Raw genomic sequence first — 24,492 nt, forward strand, 5'->3', positions numbered from 1 at the left:
ATGGGCTCTCGGACTAAAGGGGGGGAACTCTTCCCTGCGCAAATTTGCGCAGGCTTAGGAATTCTAGTGTTAAGGTACTTTTACTGTAGTTCTTATTCTATATGACTGTCTTTTATATTTTACTTTATTTTACTTAAGGCTGTGGTGTTTTTATTAAGACCTAGAGTCTATAAATAAATAAGGTGGCACGGGGGCGTCCCTGAGGAATCCACTAATCAACACAACAGCCGACGCCAGATCCAATCCACAAAGCCAAAGTTAACCAGCAACCCACAAAACGAAACTCTGTTTTTGGGTTGTTTTTGTCTATTTTACAAACAGACATTTTGCCTGTAGCAATATTTGAACACAATCCCTGCAGAAATCTCTTAGTTTGTAAATAAACCCCCTGGTGTTCATAGAAATGGAATATTGAACAAGTTTTGGACTTTTGTCTCAAAGATTGAAAGTAATCGATTTTTTTCCCGTATAAAATGCTGTGACTTGAAAAACTCAAATTAAAACAAAAATGTAGAGATACTTATTTAGTGAAATAGAGTGATTTTGTGGAGGCTGACTATATTTTTGTTGTATTATTCAGTAGAAAATATTAAAAAATCTATTCGTTGAGATTTTTATCAGTTTCACATTTCCTTATTATATAGTTTCTGTTACGTGTACCATTAAAAACAGTGATTTTGTTTTAGCCAACCATCTTTTTGTCCCAAACGGGCAGACAACTGGTTCCACGTGCAGCAGGTTTATTAGTTCAAACAGGAACTAAGCACAGCTAAAAGTCCACAAAGCTAAATCAGGGTCAGACAGGCAGAGGTCAATCACAAGCATGGGATCATCCAAGAAGAGACTAGAGTGGTCAGAGTTCAGACGAGGGTCAGGGCAGGCAGCAAACAAACAGACAGATAATCAGGTCCAGATAGAAAAGCTCAGTAATGCAGGCAGAGTGGCACAAACAATACTTCACAGAGAGTGAGGCTCTGTGCAGGGCGTACTGGTCCTGTGGGTGATTGTCAAATGAGAGACAGCTGAGGAGCATCCAGGAACTGTGCACTGGGGCTGCTGGGAGATGTAGTGCAGTCAGTACTTTGAAGATGGCTCCTGCCGGTAACCAGAGACGGAGACAGAGCGCTAACTCCTGACAATAGTTAAATGGTTTTAGACAACTGAACATTTTATCTCTGAGCAATAGAAGGTAGGATACAATGGTAGTGGTATAAAAAAGTGATGAGACATCAAATACTGTAACTGTCATCTAAAATAGTCAGTTTAACAGCTGGAGCTCATAGAGAACTGTTGCTCCAAGAGATGTTACCAGAACCAGAACTTTTCTCAAACCTTGTAGAAGCTACTAGGTAAATGAAGAATTGATTTAAAGGTTCTGCTGCCTGCTTACAAACCATTAAATATTGTGATGTCTTGATACTTTTTAGACCTTTTCTAGATCTAGAAACTATGCAGGTCTTTCAGATTTGCAGTTAACTTGTATGTCTTTTGAGTATTTTCTTTTGTGTGTGTTTTTTTTATTTTTTATTTTTATATACGCTGATGTGAACCTACAGCCGGCCGCGTCTGTGTGTCTGTGTTTCCCCCAAAAAACAAACAACATCCAAATTTTTGTAAAGAGGAATTTGCACATTGTGCATATCACTGCTAGCTCCAGGGAAAAAGTGTGTTTATGTCAGCCTGGGGGAGGTGCTGGAAGCTCAGACTCTTCCTGGAAGGGGCTGTTCCCCACTTTGTGACATCACAATGTGAGGACCCACTCATGATCGTGGATCGGGAGGGGCTGGTGCTCTCAGATGTGTGAATGGATCAAAATGCCCTTTTGGAGGTGTTTTTTGTGAGAAATGGACATTAATACACTTAAATGTTTAAAATAAACGTTGATTTTGCTTTAATAGGGCCTTTAAGTTTGGTTGAGAAAATAAAGTGCTATTTATTTCCAACACTGCTTAAATGTACTCAAAGAGGTAGCAAATGGCGGCCGTATTACGCAACCAGAGATCGACAATCTCAGAAAACTTCCTTCGCTTAAAAATACGTTTTTAGCTGCATTTAGCTGTGGAACAACAACTGCCAGACCAGTTAGTGAATATTTACTTCTTGGTAGGTCTTGTTGTCTCATTGCAGAGCTACTGATAGTGGTGTGCTGCCAACTAGTGGTTGGAGGTTTAAGTGGAACACAAATGTAAGACGCTCAAATGTGTTCTCCCCCCAGTAAAGTGATTTAAGTGTAAAAAAAAAAAAAGAAGAAAAGAACAGTTCTCATTTTTGTTATTATTAATATTTCATATTTTTTTGTTAGCAGAAATCATTTTATAAATGATTATTATCATACGTCTAAAGTTAAAGACGATCAGAAGACTCCGTCTACACCGCAATAGAAAATAGTTCCAACTAAATATTAAAAATTAAGCAAAGTAAGGCACTTGACCTGAGGACAAACAGGAAATCTGTGAGAAAAAAGCATTGATGTTGAGGTTTGTGCTGTTGAAGCTCTCCATAAAGCTTACAAAAGCATCAAAGATGTCACCTTTTGCCAATTTATGCCACGCAGTGATGAATTTGTCAAAAGCTGCCACCTTGGATCCATTCATTTTTAACCCCCCCTCTAACCTGGAGGTGTGAGAAAAAAGAGCTCTCTCGGAGAAAGAACCTCCTTGCACCTTGAGGTGCAGTTCTAACACTGAGTTGTGTGTTTTTAATGGAAACGCTCACAGCTGTTGTCAGGTTTTAAGACACATGGCAATTTGCCCTAGCCAACCATCCCCTACAGCCTTCCCATGATGCATTGAGGTGTCAGGAGAGCTTGTAAGAAGCACAGCTCAGATGCGAAATGTTTCAGCTCAGGGCGCTCGGCGGTGTTTTTCAGAGAGCACCGTGTCCGTGTTCCTTTTAATATTCTCATTTTTTTATCAGGATATGAACCGTTTAACTGTGTAGAGCACATGTCAAAGTCAAGGCCCGGGGGCCGGATCCGGCCCTCTGGGTAATTCTATCCGGCCCTCCAGATCATTTTATTGTATTGTTATTAATGACCCAATGTTATCTTACACTTATTTCTAACTTGTATAATTTTGACAAAATATATTTTTATGGACAGTAAAAAATTGAAATTTATTTAAGATTTAAGTTGATTTATTCTGGAATAATATTCCTGCTTTTTTATTATTCAGAATTATGTTGAAAAGTTACAGTTTTAAACTTGTAAAATAGTCATTCAGCTAGCTTTTTGGACTGTTTTGGCATTTACTGAGATTTTTTAGGCTATTTCGGAGTATATTTCAGCTAGATGCCAACTGTTTGGCTAACTTGGGCTTTTTTTTACCATTTTTAGGCTGTTTTGGAGTAAAGCTAATATTCACACACAACCTGTTTTAGCTAATTTAGGCTTATTTTCAGTTTTTTAAGAACATTTTGAAGTTTATCTAATATTCCTGCTACATGCTAGCAGTTTTAGCTAATTTATGCTTTTTTCAGTGTTTTAGGCTCTTCTGGAGTTCATCTATTTTTTTCAGATGCATGTTAGCTGTTTTCTTAGGTTCTTCTTCTTATGTTTTTTTTTTTTTGGCATTTAGCTAATATTTTAGCTGGCTATCAACTTTAGCGGTTTCAGCTACCTTCATCTTCAGCGGCCAAATTCAGCTTACAGCATTCACACTAGCATTATCACAGACAATGCTATATACGTAGTTAATAATTGTGTTAAAAGTTTTGGTTTTAAAGTTTTTAAAATGTCGTTTTAGAGTGTTCAATAAATGTTTATCCTGTTCGACCTAAGGTGTATTTTGGATTTTGGCTCCTTGTGTGATTGAGTTTGACACTCCTGGTGTGGAGAAATGAAGCTTTAATAAAAATGCATTCATATGGCTATCATTCATCGACTCTCCTCCCCTGCAGCCAACCTGTCCGTGAATCCTCTCTGACTTCTCAGCGGGTCGCTATCATGTCACGCGTGTTCTTGTGTGTTTGGATGCTGAGCCTGTCAGCAGCTTCTCTGCTTTTTTTTCTTTTTTTTAACAATATAAATTATTCATCTAAGTATTCTGGTCTTTTTCTCATGGAACTTTGTAAAATCCTCTCATGCTGAAGATGTCTATTTTAGAAGCTGCTACCTCCTGCAGACCAGACGAAAGCTTTTAAAGCTTCTGTTCCAGCTTGTGTGCAGACATCAAGCAGCGTCAGATAGAAAGAAGAACAAGAAGTTGAGTACAAAATTACACGTAAGTCAGGAAATCTGCATTGGGACAGAAGACGTACACAGTTGAACGTTTGGAGGACGCGTTCCTTCCTGTTGTTTTTCATTACATGCACTGTTGCTGGGTTTTTTCAGGCAACATTTGCTTTGAATTCATCCAACATAATCCTCCAGACTCCAAGCACGGTTAGCTATTCACTGCGTTGGTTCAAACCTGCACTCAACCACTTAAATCATCCATAAGAAATCTCTTTCCTTTAGTTAAAAACCACCTTCAGTTACTAAAGAAGTGTAGTTTTGACAAAGCAGACTTCTTTTTATTGTCACTGGTAGATTTGGGTAGAGAATTATAAAAAGAAAACTACAAATGTTGCCACTCAAACATTACATGAAGTTCATAAAAAACATTTGAAGTTGTGATTGTGTTAAAACCGTGTAGCTGACACTAAAAACAAAAATAAATGAGCCGGAATTAAAAAATTAGAAAAATAAGTGAAGTTCAGTGGAATGAAAACAAAGAACTGATCACGGATAAATATTTACGTAGATTTGACAAACTGAAAGCAGAAGCTGCACTGAGAAGGCTGATTAACAATAGTCTGCAGCCAATCAGAACGCAGAACACTGCTCTGTTAAATAATACAAAAGGAAGTAAAATGAAACCTTAAAAAATGTTTGTGAAACAGCAAAGAGCACTAAACTGGATTTGATTGAACACCAGCGAACGTTGTAAACAACGGAGGAGTCTGGTTGAACCTTAAGCTGGTTAAAAGCTTCAATGTTGAACAAAAGAAAAGAGAACAGCCGTTTTCGTGGCAGGAACCTTTTGTCCTTCCTGTATCTCACCTTGTTTTGTTTTTTCTCTCAGTCTCTAATCTCTCCATCTGCACTTCATTCTCTGCCTCTCTTCATCTTCCCCCCTCACTGCTTCTGTTAATTCTCCTCCGTGTCTGACTTGGTTTCAGTCCTATTTTTCTATGCTTGTCATAACCAGACCCTGATGGACCTCGCCGTTTCTGACTCTGAAAGTCCTTAGCAGCTCACTTCATTTCACCTGCCCGGCTTCTTTCAGATGTTCATCTTCCAGCTCTCTCTTTTCCTCCGTTTGGCGTGAGAAAATATGCATCCGTGCTATCAGTGTCCTGCTGATAAAGACGTCTTTGGTGATGGCTGCTGCAGCAGGCCTGCCGGTGCCGGGATGGCTAACGGGTGTCACGGATTAGTCCGGGTTTGCATGATTGCTTCACTGGTTCTGAGATATACACAGCGCTTTACCCTGAGTGATACTGCTGTGGAGCCGGCCAGAGCTCCCTGACAGAGGGACCGGATTGGTATGGGGGCTTATTACAAGTGAGACATCTGCTGTAAAAGGTTATTATTTGGACAAATTTAAAGATGAGATAAAACAGAGAAGAGTGAGGGTACGGATGCTCAGAAGTATCTCCGTTTCACATTTAATCTAGTCGTCTGCTTGCAGATTTATCAAAATTAATTCCTCCTTTTTCAAGTTGCTTTATGAATTAATCATATAGCAAAAAATGTGCAATTTATTCCTTATCAGTGATGTGATAACTTCACACTTGATGATTTTAATATCAAGTAAATATGAAGGAAATTTTAAAACAAGGATGGAACAAGATGATGAAAATCATAATGTTTGCTCCCCTGCGGTCTGTTCAGGCAGTGGTCCCCCGCCAACCCCAACCCCAATCCCAACCTCAACCCCAACCTCAACCCAACCCTGACCTCGACCCCAACCCCAATCCCAACCTGAACCCCAACCTGAACCCCAACCCTGACCTCGACCTCCACCTCAACCTCATCCTCATCCCCAACCTAAACCCCATCTTCAAGCCCGACCCCGACCCCGACCCCAACCCCGACCCCGACCCCGACCCCAGCACCACCTGCTCTACTCCCTGCCTGCCTTGGTGAGGCCTTCTCTGCCTTAAGTACCTGGCAGGTGCTAATTGAGATCATTTGCCCCACCTGCCAGGTGAGCAGAAGGGCGGGGCATGTGGAGAAGGTGCAGCACAGCAGCAGCAGGAAGTAACAGTTGTTGTTGGTGTGACAGAAAAACTAAAGAAGTCTTTGAAGACGCTGCGTTGGTTTTTGGATTTTGTGTATGGTTTTGCACCTTCTACAATATTCCTTAATAAAAGATAATCTCCAGAATCTTCAGATTCCTCTTCAGAACAGAACCAGGTGTCTTCACCAGTTTATTTCTCTTCAGCTTCCTCTAATCCCCTGCTTTGCTGCTGCATCCTGTACACAAACTGCATTATCAACCACAGACATCTGGAGGGATCTCCTGCGGACAGATGAGCCTAAAGTGGAGTTGCCCAAATTTGATGCCCAGAACCCAATTAGAGAGAACTTAACCTTCTGTCGGGCACAGTTGGAGAGCGCGAGCGATTCAGCCAATTCCTCCAGAAAGATGCAGAAAAGTCCTGCATGAAATTACCAGTCCGTTGATATACTAAAGGGAGATGTACAAGCTGGTTAATCATGGTGTAGTTAGCATTAGCACATTTATAAGGCAGTTCAGATGTTAAAGGTGGTTTCTGTTCGGCTTTATCTGGATCTAAATCCTCGTCTGCTTCTTCTTTCAGTTTGAATCTTTTTTTTCCCTTTGCATTATTTTCTACTGAAAGAATATTGCTTCCCATATTTTCCTCCTGATCTTGATCTATTTTTGATCCATCTGTATGTTTTTCTCTGCCTTCTCATCGTCTTTGTACTTCCTACAAGCAGACAGCACTCAGAGCTGAACCTCCTTGTTACTGCGTGTTTCCTGTCAGGCAGCAACTTTAAAGTCTACAAGCAACATTGTCATCTGAGTCCAAACATTCACTTTTAGACGTCTGCCTTTGTTTGTTGTTGAAAATACATGTGATCATGAAATTCTACATCTTTTTAACCATTTGATTCAAAACTGAATTTGTAGCTTCAGAGAGTATTTTCTTGTATCGTGTCAGATTATAGACTTTCTTTCTATCAGGAGTTCTGATTTACATAATACAGAGTGAAAGACAGTTCAGCCATTTCAATGGAAGCCTAGCAGACAGTTAAATCTAAGGAATAACTCACCAGTCCACCTTAAAAAAAAAAAAAGATCAAGCTGCGCCATCCATGAGAACTGGACTCTTCCTCCATGGCGTTCCACACAGGAAGTGGTTCCAAGAAGCCAAAATCCCAAAGAACCAGCTGTTACTCAGTCATTCAGAAAAAACATTCTTGTTCTTTTAATAACACGTTCTTGATCCTCATTTCCATCACAGTTGTTTTTTTCTGTAGTGCAAGTTATTGAGAATATAAACTGGCCAATCAGATGCCTCAATAAAGTAGGCGGTGCCTGCTGGCCTCCACATTGAACGAGCCAGTGGTAGGGGCGTGGCCTCATTGTTACGCCATGGGTGACACGGATGAAATTGAGGGATCAGGTTCATTTATTTTGATGAATTCTACAAAGTCACGAGTAGATTCCACGTCTGGATTCATGAGATCATTCAGAGACGCTACGTTCCCTGACCGAGGACACACTCCCTTGGCTGTAACAAAGCAAATCCGCTGAAAGTTCATTTAACCTTTATGTGACCAGAAATCCCATTGAGATCGTTTTCAAGGGAGACCTGAAAGTGCGATAAGCAGAGCTGGGTGTCATAAAAACCCTCATTCCTTCCTTCTCCACGACCTTTTCCCTGGTTTTCAACGCTTCGGTGAACTCTTCTCGCTCTCCTAGGCTGTGCCTGTGTGTGCATCTTCTTTGTAAAGTCATGTTGCTTAAATGTCGTCGTATTTTTGCCTGTACTTCAATCTGTGTTGTTTCTGCAGCTACACAGTTAGAAGATTCTTGATTTTTGACATCAGATCCTGAACTTCTTCATGGATCTATTCTGGGCGATTAGCACTGCTGGATCTGAGCGGCTGCTGCCCCCGAATGGGCAACTTGTCTTTGGTTGTGTTGCTCTACCACCAGTTTCCGTTGGGATCAATTAAGTTTATTGTCTTGTGACTTTTTTCAATTTAAAGTACTTTATGTTTTTCTGCCCAATTATTGTTTTCAGAAAAATGCAGAATTTTGAAGTTGACTTTTTCACCATCAGTCCTTTCGACACAGATTTCCAGTTGACTTTAATTCTTTAAGCTATGTTGATTATTATTTTTAGATCTGCATATATTTATTATTTTTTAATAGATTTTTCCCAATTTATTAAAGCAACATTGACATATATACAAATATGAGATTTGTTGTGAACCAAACGAGTAGAAAAGAAAAGCTGCTTTGTAGACGGCTGATTCAGAGAAGTGTAACCTTCCTGCTCATAGCTGCTGAAATTTAATAAAGACACAGGTAAGCTCATTATTACTTCAGGCGCATTTACTGTACGGAGGATTAAAGAAAAGGAGGAGGTAAGATGATAGGTGTGTGCGTGGGAGGCTGGTGTTAGACAGGAACGTAGTCATTGTATGTAGAATTGTGCTGGAAGATAGAAGACGTCGCACACTACAGACTGTCTGAGTTGCTAAGACTTATTCTATTAGAGGTAAAGCTGCTTCCCAGGAAATTTAGAACAAGCTGACGGAAAAAGCAGAAGAATATTTCAGCTTAGAATTCTATTTGTTGTATTTATTTATTTGTGTTTTGGAAACGAAGAGCTTAACGCGGCAAAGACGCAGAAATGAACTCAAAGAAAATCCAAAGACATCACCGTCATTCAAATTCCTTCACCACAGCACTTTGTGTTATGAGATTTCATGTAATTAGGTTTATTCGATATTTACAACCAAGGTTTTGCTTCACAAAAATTCAATAATTGTTATTGTTTCATTCCAAGGCAAAATAACCGCATCCTGATCGATCTTATGAAACGCCAGATGTTTTATTCAATGACGCCCTTTATTTATAAGTGAACAACAGATTACATCAAAACGACTTTGGTTTAATCCTAAATAATAAGAATATGAATACATTTTCTGTGGGTTTCCATCATTCCCAGTTTTAAATTCTTTTCAGAGATGCAGAATTCAGCCCAGTAAATGTAAAATTGTCATAGTGTGACTTTGTTCAGCTGATAAAAATGAAAAAATACAAATACAACAGTTGAACGGTTTCTTAATGTAAATTGTTCTCCAGGTAAAAATCTTATTAGGAATTTAAACTTATTGAACAGTTTTTATGTATGTTCTAATCAGATTTTTTTTTCACTTGATTCCAACTCAAATCTGCTGATACTGAGTCCAAACCCGATATTTTTGTGACATATAAAAACATGAACAAATGCAAAACAAACATATCCAGGTTTTCCCCTATTTCCTTGTATTAACGTTTTTTTTTTTTTTGTTTTACACTCAAACACAGCACTTCTGTGAAGCAGCTTGAACAATCAAATAAAATAGTGCAACTATTAACAAAAAATATGAAACTATAAAAATAGGTGATAATTTTGATGACTGCAGTTTTAGGATCTTCAGATCTATTGAACATTTTCCTCATGTAATCTATATCTCCATTAAAATACTTTAAATTAAAAATGACTGTCTTTGAAAATCATTGTTATGAGTACAATGATGAGTATTTATGAATACCTCATAACAAACTAAATTATTTAATTATTGATGTTTTTTTGGAGACACAACTGATTTTTTAATCACTTTTTGTTGGAGTTTGCACTTTATAGACGGTCCCTTAGCAGCCGTCTCACTGCTGTTCATCTGTTTAACTCTCATTTTAAAAAAATATTAATTATCACGTTTTTTTAATGCCTTTTTTGTTTTTTTTATGTGTGTTAAGATAAACCAATAGAGACACTTGCTGACAGTTCTAAACATTTATTTAAAGAGTTTCTAATGAGTCAGAAAATCTGAATCTGTAAATATTTTTTCTAGATGTATCCAACTGTTTTTAGGTGCTTCTTGCTCAAATTAGTGTCGTATTCCGCCGTGCTTTACTGAAATGTTCTGATCCGTTCATTTTGTGCAGACTTCTTGTAGAGTATTTCTCTGTGATGATAAGCTTGAAATATAAAGTGCTAATCATAATAATGAGAGTAAAATGAATATTTAATCCTTGATTGTTATATATCAATTGATTGATTGATTGATTGATAGGTGAATGGGTTGGTGGGTTGGTTGGTGGGTGGGTTGGGTATTTGGTTGGTTGGTTGGTTGGTTGGTTAGTTATGGGTTGGTTAGTTGGTTGATGGTGGGTGGGTTGGTTATGGGTGGGTGTGTTGATTGATGAGTTGGTTGATGGGTTGGTTGGTTGGTTGGTTATGGGTGGGTGTGTTGATTGATGAGTTGGTTGATTGGTTGGTGGGTTGGTTTCAATTGTGCATGAAACTACATAATCAGGACCAATTTCCAATTACTTGATTGAGACATCCTTATTTTAATCTAATTAAATCCAGATAAGATCCACATTGAAAAGTTTTCATACATGTGAAAACCAACAGTTGTGTTTACATGGACAGGAAGGAATTTTGAGATCATTTAGTTATTGATTTTTCTACAGCAGAAAACAGCTGCCTGTGGAAGGTTCTAGTGACTGGCCTCTGTTACATGTTACCCCTGTCTGTAAATCCGGGGTAGTGGGGGGCGTGTCACAAAGTGCTTTTCATTAGGACAAATAAACAGCTGCTCAGCCGGCTGTCAAGGCCTCTGCAGCCGCCATCTGTATTCATATATTTTCTGACAGACTTTCAGGAATAAAATGTGTTGATTGTCACCAATCTGGTTGGGTGTATGTGTGCACGGTGCACTATAAGACCAGGATTAGCATATGTGTGTTATGCAACAGTAATTGCATGCGTGTGAGGGCAGAAAGCAAAAATGGAAAAGTCATGTTTCCTGTCAAGGACAGACGTATTATGTTGGAGCAGAACGTGGTTGAAGACGGCCACAAAAACGTTTGGAAGACTGGCTAATAAGCAGAGATATACTAGACACAAATTAAAAGCCGTCATGAAGAAAAGGAAACAGTTTGTACAGAGGTGTTAATGAGGCAGAGCACATTTAATGTGCTCTGCGAGGCTGACAGCTGTGTATGTTCTTCCAAGACTTCACGTCTCTCAGCAGGCCTTTTGCTGGAAGGTGTTTGTTGGCCTTCTATCCGGCAGGGAAAAGCTCCTCTGAATGTTCTTGACTGCAGGAACTGTGAGGTTGTGTGGGATTATACATAAACCATCTGTTGTTATTTAGTTTCTACCGTTGACTAGTAGTTTAAAGCCTCTTTAAATTAAATTCTGAAGCGTTCAATAAGCAGGTGAGTTGATTAATTGTAGATTTATGTCCTTTATAGTAGCCTGACATGATTACAGAGTCAGCCGCGATGCCATGAGCACATAATGAAGCAACAGTCATGAAAATATAAATCATTACCTTTTTATACCAACCAGATGCCTTGAGTTTGTTTAAGACACAGAAACATGGAAGAGTGTTTTTAAGAGACAAATGAAAGACCAAAAGAAAACGACTTTTGGTTGAAGCATGATTACGGACCGCCCTTTTTGATCATCCAAACTCACCAGAACCAAACTCCCAGCAAGAAGGCAGTGGTTCCAATCCTGACTGGGGTTACACTATACCCTAAAGCAGGGAAGGACAACTCCAGGCCTAAAGGCTGAATGTCTTCCAACATACCTGCTCTGGCATGTTCTTATTGGCTGGACACACCTGAACCAGGTAATCAGTCAGGAGTAGGGCTTGGATATCTGGAACTCATGCAGACAAAGTGGCCCTCGAGGCCTGGAGTTGCCTATCTCTGCCTTAAAGTGTTTGCAAAGACTGATCTTGTGACCCAGCGACAGGCTGGAGATTTGGCCGCTAGTTAGGACAGGCTCCAGCAACCACATGACCACAAAAGGGATATAGTGGGTTAAAAATGATGGATGGATGGATGAATGGATGGATGGATGATGGATGAATGATGGATAGATGGATACTGGATGGATGGATGATGGATACTTCCTCTCCAAATTCATGAATGACATCAGGCAAAAAAATCCTTTTATCTCAGTATTGGTTATTTGAGCTCTTCGAGAAGTAATTGTAACAAGGCCAATCATACAATATATGGTCCATAACATTTTAGACTTAAATAAATGATTAAATAGCAAACAGCATGTTTCTATAGCGCTTTACTACCTTCTTTGAAGTCCCAAAGAACTGAACAGTCAGTCCCATTTACACACTGATTAAAACAGATTTAACCTCAAATATGTTTTTGTTTCTACAGAGATTTTCTTGATCTGCAAGTTCTTCGATTGATCTAGAATCCAAACGTAATCATTTATGTATCAAATGATCATTTTAGACCAAACCAGACGAGGTTTGCATGAGCCTTTATAGACACCCAGACTATTTCCTCCACGGATGCCAGACGCTAATCAATCTCTTCTGGAGTTTCATGTGACCAGTCGCTTTGTGCTCCAGATGGAATTAAGGCCTTATCAGCTTTGGGGCCGCGACCCAAAGGGCTCACTGCACTGAATTTGAGGTTTGCTTCATTCGCATGACTGCCCCACATGATTAAAGCTGCTCTGACCGATTGTTGTCTCTCTGTCTGCCTGTTTTTGGGAGCAGGAGTCAGGACTGTGGTCTGGATTTGTCTTTTATCGTTAGCATCACTGGATAATTGCTCATGCAGTTTTAAACTTGCAGCTTTTTTTCATTTATAAATAAAATACCAAACAAGATTTTTGCAGACACCTTTCATTCACAGAAGTGTTTGAAATAAATATTTTTGTTTCTTTTCCAAAACTCTGAAAGACCCAGTCAATAATCTGATGAAGCATTTTTTAACAACATCAAGAAATTCACCTCTGGGTTGTGGGCGGGACTGTAGACATGAAGCAGCCCCGCCCCCTGACCGGTTCCTGAGAGCTCTCTGTTTACATGCTCCTACTCTAGCTTACAGCCCCTCACACCCCGAGCTAACATTACTGGTCCAACAAACATGTTGATCAATATTCATGACGCCGTACAGTGTTAAAGCCAGATTCCAGCTCAGACGAGGAGAAGGAAACAACATCAGAATGGAGCAGAGCAAAGAGCTTGATTTATTTTCTATGCAACAAATACAATCTTTTTCCGGCCCTCCAGATCATTTTATTGTTATTAATGACCCGATGTTATCTTGTGTTCATTTCTAACTTGTAGAATTTTCAGAAATTATATTTTTAGGGACGGTAAAATATTGAAAGTTATTTAAGGTCTAAGTTTTAAAGATTTGCGTTCTGCTAGCTTTTTGGACTATTTTGGCATTTCTAAGATTTTTTTAGCCTGTTTTGAAATTTAGCTAATATTTCAGCTACATGCTAGCTGTTTTGGCTAAGCTAGGTTTATTTCTTTTTCTAGGATAATTTGGCATTTAGCTAATCTTTTAGCTGGCTATCAGTTTTAGAACTATCAATTTCAGCATCTTCGGCTATCAGCACTAGCATATTCGGCGGCCAAATTCAGCTTACAGCATTCACACTAGCATTATCACAGGTAATTCTATATATCTAGTTCATAATTATGTTACAAAGTTTTAAATTTTCAAAATATAGTTTTAGAGTGCTCAATAAATGTTGGCTCCTTGAGTTTGACTCTCTGAACTGGAGGGTCTTATATATGGTTTTCTTCTTCTTGATTAGACATTTTTTGCTCTTGCGACTTCAATTTTGGAAAATATGGCATTTCCTGTTCTTGAATAAAACTGTCATCGTAACTTACTTTTTACTTCACAGTGCATTCAGTAACCTTTTATTTACACATCATTTGTCGATGCCAAGCTGTCAATTCTTCCCAGGACAAAGACTCCACGCGGCATGTCAGGACGAACACGGCCTCCTTTATGTAAAGACATTTGATTTCGATCCACGGTGGCTTAAATGACTGCAAATGGTCTAGAGTGTTTTTAAACAAGCTTTGAATGAATAAAAAAAGGCAGCCAAGAAAGGAAAGAAGAAATCAATGTTTGTCTCTCTTCAGATAAATGCGTGGAGCCCAGCAGCGTAAAGCAGTAAGAGGGTAATCTGCCAGACAACAATACCGTGGGCTGACAGGAGACACAGTAATCTAGGCTGGACCGGCTCTATCCTTAAACAGAGTGTCCTATGTCTGAAAGATTACACTGTAAGCTCTGACACCATAATGGTTGAGACACACATGCACGCTCGCTGACAGAGCGGAGCTTTTGTGAGGGGAACCCTGATCACCATGCAGGCTGGAGCGGGACTCTCGCGGGCAGAACGCATCGATAAGAATCTGATTGAGGTCTGCTGCCAACAATGAGCTGGGAGGTGGGCAGTGATTGACGGTGAAACAAAAATGAGATGCACTGTGACTCCTCTGCAATAGAGGACATGGATAGTGTTTACTTTGTTCTGTGTGTGTCTTTAATGTGTACAAAATGAATGTTTAAGTTTAATAAAAGCTGTTTTTTAAGACCCACTCCAATGGAAATAAAGCTTTTTTTATTGAAAATGTTGTAAATCAAGACCAGACGAAAAACTGCTGTTTGAAAACGCTTGTAGTTTACATTCATAATCTACAATCCTGAGGCCACAAGCTCCCTGCTCCACTCCATTCTGATTTATCCTCTTGTAGACAAATAGATCCATGAACCCCTGGTGGAAACGGATGGATGATGGGAAATGAAGGTGGGCTTACAGACCTGCCCACAACTCAAAGGGAATTTCTAATGAACTCCTGCTGTTCTGCAGAAACTATTTCCTTGAAAACAACAGTGTTTTTTTTATTTTACCTACAAACTGCATGATCATCATTCGTAGACCACTGGGAACACTTAGATCAAAATATGGTTGGACTGGGTCTATAAGCACTGTAGACTTGATTTTGCAGATATTTTTTCAAACTACTGATTTTACCAAGACATTCTCACTCCAAACTTGGCAGATTTGGACGTATGGTTCGGTCCCCTTCAGCATTTCTTTTTGAGGTTTTGGGTTTCCCCTACTCGTTTTTCTTTGACATGCCGGCTGTTCCCAGTAAACCACACCCCCAACCCTCAGGACACGTTAACGAACGCCGAACCAGTGCCAGGTTAAGGTTAGGATACCAGTACAGGTCTGCTTTCCAAGGGTTAGGGACTCCTGATTAGTGTCTGTGGCCGGAACTGGTACTGGACCGGTACCAGTTAGCAGTCCAGATGTTTGGGATTTAATGGGAACAGCCATCACCTCAAAAAGCGACAAGTTGGGAAAGCCAAAACATCAACCAACTGTACATCCATAAATAAAGAGTTGGGAGGGGTCCCCAACCTCTGGACTGCGAAGTGGTACCAGTCAGAGGACCGATTGGTACAGGCCCAGATGCTAACCCTCAGGATGCAGTCCAGTACCGATACCCTAACCCGGCACCGGTTCCGTGTTTTCGTTAACGTGTCCTGAGAGTTAGGGACTAGAGATTTAATGCGAACATGTCAAAAACATGACGTTGGGGACAACCGAAACATCAAAAAGTGACTTGGAGCGGACCCGAAACATATTTTCCAAGTTGGTAATGAGAATGTGTTGGTATTTTAAATGCTAAAATACATTTATTAAAAGGATCTAAGCTCTGATTTGTCTTTGAAATTCTTTGGGATTATATGATGATGAGAGTCCAGCTTTAGGGTTTAAACAGTCAGAGCAGGAGATGAAAGATGACTTCTTAAACTGCCATCGTTTCATTCTCTGTACCTTTTTTCACATGTTTCTTTTTCTTTAGAAAACTAAAAAAACAGTCATCAAAAAGTTACAGAAATCCACAAATCACGGAAAAAAAAACACATTTTTAATCAGACGTTGTCGCTTTAAATTAAGCCAGGTCAGAAATGTTTGAGACATGAAAGCTGTCAGCCGAGATGTCCATCACACTGACGGTGGAATGAGCTGTCTGTTTTATTTTGATTTATGACAAAATACCTGAAGAATTAATGGAATTTCTCAGGAATTGTATTAGTAGTTTTTTCTCTCTTTGTGTGCTGGGCTTTGTTTGTTGGTTGTCACTTAAGAATATCTAATAATTATAATTGAAGACAAGAAACTTTAGTAAAACTGAACATTTTTTCTTGACTAGAATGGAGACTCCAGCAGACCTGCAGCAAACCTGTAGCATTCAGAAAGTATTTCAATATATAGATCTATTGTTGTCCTGATGGTCAAAATTTAAAGTATTTCTGTCAAAATGTTTGCTAAAAAAACTCAAGGTTGAAGTACAAAATCTGCACTGAAAGCAAAAGTCAAAATGTCAAAAGAAAAATGTTAAATTATGTAATTTTCTCGTGTTCCATCTCCATAAAAAAATGTTTTCTTTTCGTCTTTTAAACTATTTAACAATGAATTGTTTTTATTATTGTTTTCCTGATTGACTCTGGTTCTTCATGTAAACCGACACACGTGTCTCTTGTCCCAACAGTTTGAGGCTCGTGTCCCTGAAGGCTCCACAGGTGTTGTGATCAACCTGTCCATCGACGACAGGGACGACCCGGACACGGGAGCGTGGAGAGCCATCTACTCCATAATCAGTGGAGATCCCACACACAGCTTTGAATTCCAGACCAACCCCGACAACAACGAGGGAATGCTGTCAGTGGTCAAGGTACAGACGAGTGACTCTCTTAAATGCATCAATGATTGAACAAAAATGTCATTTTCATGTTTTTCACCATTCAGCCTCTGAACTATGAAGCCACCTCATTTCATACGCTACTGGTCAAAGTGGAAAACGAGGACCCGCTGGTTCCTGGTGTTACCTACGGCCCCAGCTCCACGGTCGCCGTGCACGTCATAGTGGAAGACATTAACGAGGGCCCGGTGTTTTTCCCGGACCCGCTCCACGTCACCCGGAACGAAAACGTCCCTGTGGGGAGCTTCGTGGCCACGCTGAACGCCACAGATCCAGACATCCGTACAATACAGAGTATAAGGTAAGGAAGTGAGAGGGGGGCATGCGGGGAATGTTTCATGAAGAATACCACATCACATTAACATGTTTAGTACACAACATCTTCCTGACTGGAAGGAGCAGTGAAGAACACAATTATTGATGATACTCATGTCACGTCCTAAAGAAAAAGGAAAAAATTATCTCCATGAAGCCCAATGAGGCAGATTCCCTTTGTGATTTTGGGATGTGTAAATAAAATTGAATTGAATTGAATTGAAAAAAACCCCACAATCTTTGATGGCCTTTACCACACACAACATATCAGTCAATCAGGTTTCTTTTTTACAAATATTTTTTGTACAATTTTTCAGAACTTTCTGTTGGCAATTCTAGATTTTAATTCGACAAAAGAAAAAAAAAATCTGCTTTAAAGTAGTGCAAGCAACTCGAAACTAAAGCCTTGTTGCCACTGAGCAGTCCAGTCCAGTGTAGTCCAGTCCAGTGTAGTCCGGTCCAGTGTAGTCCAGTCCAGTGTAGTCCGGTCCAGTGTAGTCCAATCCAGTGTAGTCCAGTCCAGTGTAGTCCGGTCCAGTGTAGTCCGGTCCAGTGTAGTCCAATCCAGTCCAGTGTAGTCCGGTCCAGTGTAGTCCAATCCAGTCCAGTGTAGTCCGGTCCAGTCCGGTCCGGTGTAGTCCGGTTCGATCCGGTATTTTGAGCGTTTCCTTGTTCATTGGACACATTGAACAGTTCCTGTAACCCGTACCTCTTGAGGGCCCCCATCCATTGTAGGGCCTTAGAAAAATGGGAGGGGCTGGTTGGCACTGATTGGCTGAATGTGATGACGACATTAGAAAGCAGCAATATAGCGCTAAGCTAGCAATTCTGTTTTCCATTTTTGTCTTCTTAGCCGCCGAAATCTTCTTTCAAACAACATTAAATTCCTGTTCTACACGATGTACAAAAAGTAAAGCACTAAAAAGACGAGCTGCTGATGACCTCCATTGTTGTTGCTTTTGTAGTCGTCACACTACAACGACGCAATGACAACCTAGCAGTCTACTCCAAGTATGTGCCGTGAAAACAAGCCGCTCAGTGGAAACAAGACTTTAAAATAATCATATTTTCTCTTGTGATTTTCATCTGTTGAAGTAACAGCAAAAATGTTTTAGCAGGTTTTCTGGCACCTTCTGTTTTTAACTTTAAGCATGAATGATACAATTTGCTGTTCTGCTAAATCTTCAAATTTTAACAATCCTGGCTTAATTCATAAAGTATTTGTATGTTCCCTATATCCAACTTTATGAATTATTATTATAATATATATATATATATATATATTAGTATAAACGTAACAGAATTACATTGTCTTAATATACATTTACACTACAGGAGGATATGTTATATAAGGCAATAAAATTGAATAACATTAGCACATACAGGATGGTAATTATCATTATTCAAATCAAACAGTTTTTGACACATTGGAGTGTAAATTGGATTGATCATTTTTTGCTGTCATCATGTGTGTGATATCTGCTGTGATGCATTTTTACGATACGGTAAAATAAACCTATCATGTCTCAATCTAAATGTTATTTTCCAAGATTAATATAATTGATTTATTTCATTTTTAAACAATTTTATAGTGGTGTAGGTTGATTCTAATAAAACGTTGCCTCAGACAAGTTCATCTGGTTGGATTTTAGGAAAATAAATCGCTTTATCAATGAAATCGATTAATTGTTACCCCCCTAGACTTAATGAAAACATCGAATTTTGACAAAGATCTACAATCAACTAGATGATTTTAGTGATGAAAACTCTATTCAAACCGATATGTACGTAAATAACAGAAAATAAACTATTTTTACTTATTTTATAAGACTCCATCAAAGATGACCATGTTTAAGAAACTTTCTCTCAAAGCATTGTGGGAAATTACATTGTTTTTTTCTTAAAACATGCAGTATGTCTCCGGTCTCCTTTCTTCTGCTTTTTCAAAATGTTTCTGTTTGAGTTTCTACCAGTTCGATTGTGTTTCCAGTTTTCATCTCTACTACTTTTTTAAATCTTGAAATGTATTTAATATTGCAATTATTTTCCTATTTTTCTTTCTGGATAACCTTGGGCGGCCGTGGTGCAGTGGTAGGGCGGTCGACTCCTGATCAGAAGTGAGCAGGTTCGACTCCGCCTTGCCCGCTCATGTGTCGAAGTGTCCTTGGGCAAGACACTGAACCCCGAATTGCCTCTGGTGGGAGGTTGGCACCAGTGTTCGGCAGCGGAGCCACCACCATTGTGTGAATGTGTGCGTGAATGGGTGAATGGGTCTGTGACTGTGAAGCGCTTTGGGCCCTCAAAGGAGGGTAGAAAGCGCTATACAAGTATACGCCATTTACCATTTACCATTTCTCATATCTGAGTTCAAACTGAGCTGGCGGTTTCCTGCTTCCTGAACAGGTCGAGCTGCTCATAGCCATCATTTGAAAGTCCCCAGAGACACGGCTCATTGACTCTAAATCTATTTCACAAATACAACCACAACAGTGTTATTGTTGTTATACACAATGATTCCACTATAAAACCACATATGGAGTTCTAAAATAAAAGATCAGTCTGTGTTAGACTTTAGCCTGCGTTGTTCTTTACTCTCCTGCTCTCTTGGGGTTATGTTCCATAGAAAAAGGGTCATTTACCGTTCAGTCAACACAAGAATAAAAGACTCAAGGAAATAAAAATGACCAAATCAAACTTTACCGTGCATATTATTGATGCTATAAAAGCCACTGATACATAATCAATAGAGTGCAGTTGGGGTCAGGTTTAAAGAGAGGAGGCTTTAGTACTTGATGGAAATAAACATTTTAAAATCTCGTAAAGGGTTGATGGAAAAACTTGTGGGTGTAATTTTCCAAAAAATGATGGATCTTCATTCAACTGCCTTATTATTGGATTTTCAAAATAAAGTTAAAGTCCCATTTGTTGTTACAAACGACATTTATGCTCCACACCTTCTTTAAGGGACGGGTCAGCTGAATTTTAGGCAACACATTCTCATCCCCAAGTCGCCATATTAACATTTGGCTAAGGACCTCCAAGTCTTGTTTTGACGTTTTTGGTGTCCCAGACTTGTCGATTCTTGAGTTGCTGGCTGCTCCCATTAGATCACGGGTCCCCAACCTCGGGGCCGCGAACCAGAAACGGGCCAGTATCGCAACGTTGAGCGCACTAGTACCCTAACCCAGCACCGAATGCTGTACCAGACGTGGTACCGACCTGAACCGGTAACTCTAGCCCGGTACTGGGCGCGAACCAGACACAGACTGGTACCGGGTTAGGGTACCAGTACTGGGTTAGAGTAACAGTACAAGATGTATCCTGAGGACCAGTCCGTGTCCGGTACCACATCCGGTACTGTGTCCTGAGGGTTGTGGACCCTTGATTTTACAAGCAGACATTAGATTCCCAAGTCGTCACATATCGACGTTTTGTTAAGGACCCCTCTATGTCTAGCCTTGATTTTCCAATGAAATCAAGGCTCCTTAACCTTTGGGCCACATACCGGAACCAGTACCGGGACGTGGACCAAACCGGTATCCTGACCCTAACGTTAACTCGGTACCAGATGCAGACCAGGCTCGGATTAGGTCTGACCAGAAGCTTTGGGGCTCAGAAAATGATGAAAGCCGCAGAGCAGACTTGATATTCTTCAGTCTTTGTCTCTCTGTCTCACACACTGGATAACTAGAGGACGCAGATCAGTACCAGTACCAGACGCGGACCAGGCAGGACCGGTACAGATCCATGTGTGGTACTGATACCGATCTGTGTCCAATACGATTAGTACCGGTGTCGGATGCAGATTGGTAACGGACGCGGACCAGTCTAGGGTTAGAGTACCAGCTCCGGCTACACCCTGACGTTTGGTCTGCATCCGTTACCGCATCCAACAAAATCTCCTGATTTGGAACGGCAGCACGTCAAAAAATGATGAGTTTTGACAAGTTTTGACACGGACGGTCATTTACTAAACGTCAATCTGTGACGACTTGGAGATGAGATGTTTTAAGACATTTATTGGTTTAAATCCCCACATTGGGTCACATGGTCTGCCTATGGATTTGAGCCCACAATCCCCAGGACTTTCGGCAGACACTCGGGTGGATATGTGGCCCCGAACTGATGAAACCAGGGGTGTAGGGAAAAATCGATTTGGCGATGTCTTCCGATACGTATCATATCGTGATACATGTATCAGGACAGGTACTGTATCGCCAGACTCTTGTCAATACACACCCCGAGATGAAACAGATTTTCCAAGAGTGTAAAAGTTAAGATGACTATTTAGAAATTGCAAAAAAAACTGCAGTTCATAAATATATTATCAAGCATCTCTTAGCCTGGTAATTGTGTAGGTGATACACTTAAAAAGTGTACTTGCATCTGAAGTACCATTTTAATTTTATAATCTTCAACTAAAACCAACAAAAAACATGTCAGCAGGGTTGTTTTGTTCAGCAGGAAAAGTGGCCATCAGAGCTCCAACTAAACATCATAAAAGCTGATTTTGTGACCTGTGTCGAGACAAAATTTCACTGACCTTCAAGTGTTTGGTCATGAAATCAAAAAAATTACACCTTGTTTTTCTGTTTGCTCCACAGAAATGGTTGGGTCTGAAATCTGAACATTTAGTTCGGTGTAACACGTGCCGTCACCATCCAGCCAGTAATTGCGGAGGCTCCTCCAGGAGCCAGGTGGCTGGCATTTTGACAAAGAGTGTTTCTGCAAAGGTCACGGTGGTGGAGAGGCTCAAAACACGGCTGAACAGATATGAAGGCAATAATCAACTGACATTACAAAACACAGAAAAACATAAAGACAGAGTTTAGCAAAATGTTAAAAGCCACCAAGTGCAACTTTTTGTGTTAATGCACTTTTTGTGCGTCAGAGTCAGAGGGAGGATGGCCTTGACTTAAAAGGATTGTTTCAACACAAAGAGTTGAAATAAGAGTTAAAAAAGAGCTTTGTTGGCTTCCACTTTATTCCACATTCATTACTGTCTGCCTGGTTGTCCTTCAGCAAACATTTGCCTTGTTAACCCTTTTTTTACCACAAGTTCGAGTCTTGAATCTATAAAAAAAGGGATTCTTGTGATGCTGGTATGCTGTTCATCCAACCTCTAAAGGGAAGATTCAAGTTTGTAGATGCTACTTTGTTTGCCAATCTATATGTACATTTCCTTTATAACTATTTAATACTAACCTTACACATTTAACTCCATTTTGAAGTCTCTAGAAGTTGCTAGGTTATAATCCAGGCTGAAATAGTCCCTGTTTTTGCGATTCCATTGCTTGTGCCTCAAAGAAGTATTTAAATTTAAACTAGAAAAGTTGCATTACCAGCAATAATGTTGTGAATGCTTTTTGCTGAAAGTAGTCACTGAAGACGCTGAAGCTTTTTGCCAAAAATACTGATGCGATTTACCTTAATTGCTAAAGGGATTTTCTGAAGATGCAAAAGCCAATTGCAAAATGTTAAATTTGCTGAAAGACTTGAAATTTTGTCATATAACCATGAAAGAGATCTGAAGTTGACCTAAATGTCTGAAAACGTTGAAGTCAAATTGCTTAAAAATCTCTAATACGTCCCAGTTTTGCAAAAATTGTGTGTTGCTGAAATATGAACTAAACTTTAAATTAGCCCAAAAAACATAAGTAGATACCAAATTAAATACTAGCTAAACTCAAAAATAGCCTGAAGTTCTTCAGTTCAATTCAATTTTATTTACATAGCCCAAAATCACAAAGAAAATTTGCCCCATTGGGCTTCATGCTGGTAATTCAGTAAACTAAATAATCAAAAACGTTAGCATGGTGCTAAAATATTAGCTAAACTCCAAATTAGCCTAAAAAACCTCAGTAGTTAACAAATAAGCCAAAAACACTGTCAAAAATGTTGCTTAAATAGATTCTAAACTCCAAATTAGCCTATGATATAACAACATAGCCAAAAATGTTAACATGTTGCTAAAATATTAACTAAACTCCAGATTGGATTTAAATAAACTCTGGAAAATATCTAGAAACTTCCTGTTGCTCGTGTGCACCAAAGATTGTCATCTTTCCAACTTCCAGCTGCCATCCTCTCACCTCCAGCATATTTTTTTCCTTTTATTTGATGGCCTCTGTGTTTGTTGTCATTTCATCATCTTGACATTTTGCGGCGGACTTCATCTTTGATGTGTCATAACTGAAAGCTGCAGACAGGTTGAGGACATTGTGAGGAGATGGTGGAAATGGAGAGGGGAAGTGGTAAAGAGGAAAATGCATCTCCCTTCGTCTTCCTCTCTCCGTCCATCTCTCCAAGCTGTGTTTGCGCTTTTATTTTGTGATGCAGTCCTTTCTGCAGGGTCTATGAATCTGCTTTCTATCAAAGCTGCTCTAGGAAGGAGCCAGCTCACTTCTGTTTGCACAAGAGTTCTGTGACCTGCTTTCTTTATTTTGCTGTAGAACTTCATCTGAGGTAGAACAGATGAAGATGTTGAGGTTCTCTTTAGGAGTGAATCCATCAGAGGAATGGCTCATAGTGGTATCATGGAATAATATCAATGCAGGGAAGCATTCAGAGCAGGAGCTCTGAATGCTTCCCTGGATCTGCAGGATCTTCGAAAAAGGATGCTGAGATTGGAATTACCAGGAAGGAGACCCAGAGGAAGACCAAAGAGGTTAATGGATGTAGAGAAGGAGGACATGAGGGTGGTTGGTGCGAGTGAGAAGGACACTGATGAAGATGGAGCCGCCAACAGCTGAACGGTGAACAAGAACTCCACAGTGATTTAAAAGCCTGGAACTTCATTTGTACAAATTATTCACAAAATATTCGAATCTCTCTTATAAAACCTGAAAATAAAAGTCATAAAGAGCCAAATCCAAGTTATTCCCTACGGCCTCTCTCTACATTTAGCCCTTCAAAGGGAGATTTATGGAAAAATAGTGTCACGAACCCTCGAAGACGTCAAGGAGAGTCGCTGGTCTTCTATGTTAGCGCATATCTGCTAGTAGTCAGTAAATATGTAACAACATTGGTTTTATAACTTTAAAAAGTCATACTAGAAACTAAAAGTTATTTAAATATAAACTTATATGCATCAGAGATGAAGAAATGCGTTGGTTGTTTCTGTTAAGAAGAAGCAGGTAGTTCATTGGCCTACACTCCTTAAATGTATCTGTTGTTGACACTCAGAGAGTCGTGTGTGTTTTTATTTTCATCTCTACAGTCTGTTTAGATACAAAAACATGATCACATCTGTCAGTCGTTGTGTTTTAATTGTAAATTGGTTATATTTTTAAAAAATAAACCGGATTTTCTCATGTATCTCGATGTAACTTCCTGCCAGAATTGACGCGGATCGCTCACAAAATAGA

The 24,492-nt window shown here is 39.7% G+C and overlaps 1 protein-coding gene across 1 annotated transcript in view; it reads left to right on the forward strand.

Moving 5' to 3' along the window:
• The window catches only part of cdh13 (cadherin 13, H-cadherin (heart)), a 431,031-nt gene that overhangs the window by 318,557 nt on the left and 87,982 nt on the right, over positions 1-24,492 (forward strand). Inside the window, exons 10-11 of the mRNA XM_024281692.2 lie at positions 16,601-16,783; positions 16,858-17,111. Of these exons, the coding sequence (XP_024137460.1) occupies positions 16,601-16,783; positions 16,858-17,111 (437 nt within the window). The remainder of the gene's footprint in view (positions 1-16,600; positions 16,784-16,857; positions 17,112-24,492) is intronic.

This window comes from Oryzias melastigma, linkage group LG6, assembly GCF_002922805.2.
Source record: "Oryzias melastigma strain HK-1 linkage group LG6, ASM292280v2, whole genome shotgun sequence".
Classification (NCBI taxonomy): Eukaryota; Metazoa; Chordata; class Actinopteri; order Beloniformes; family Adrianichthyidae; genus Oryzias; species Oryzias melastigma.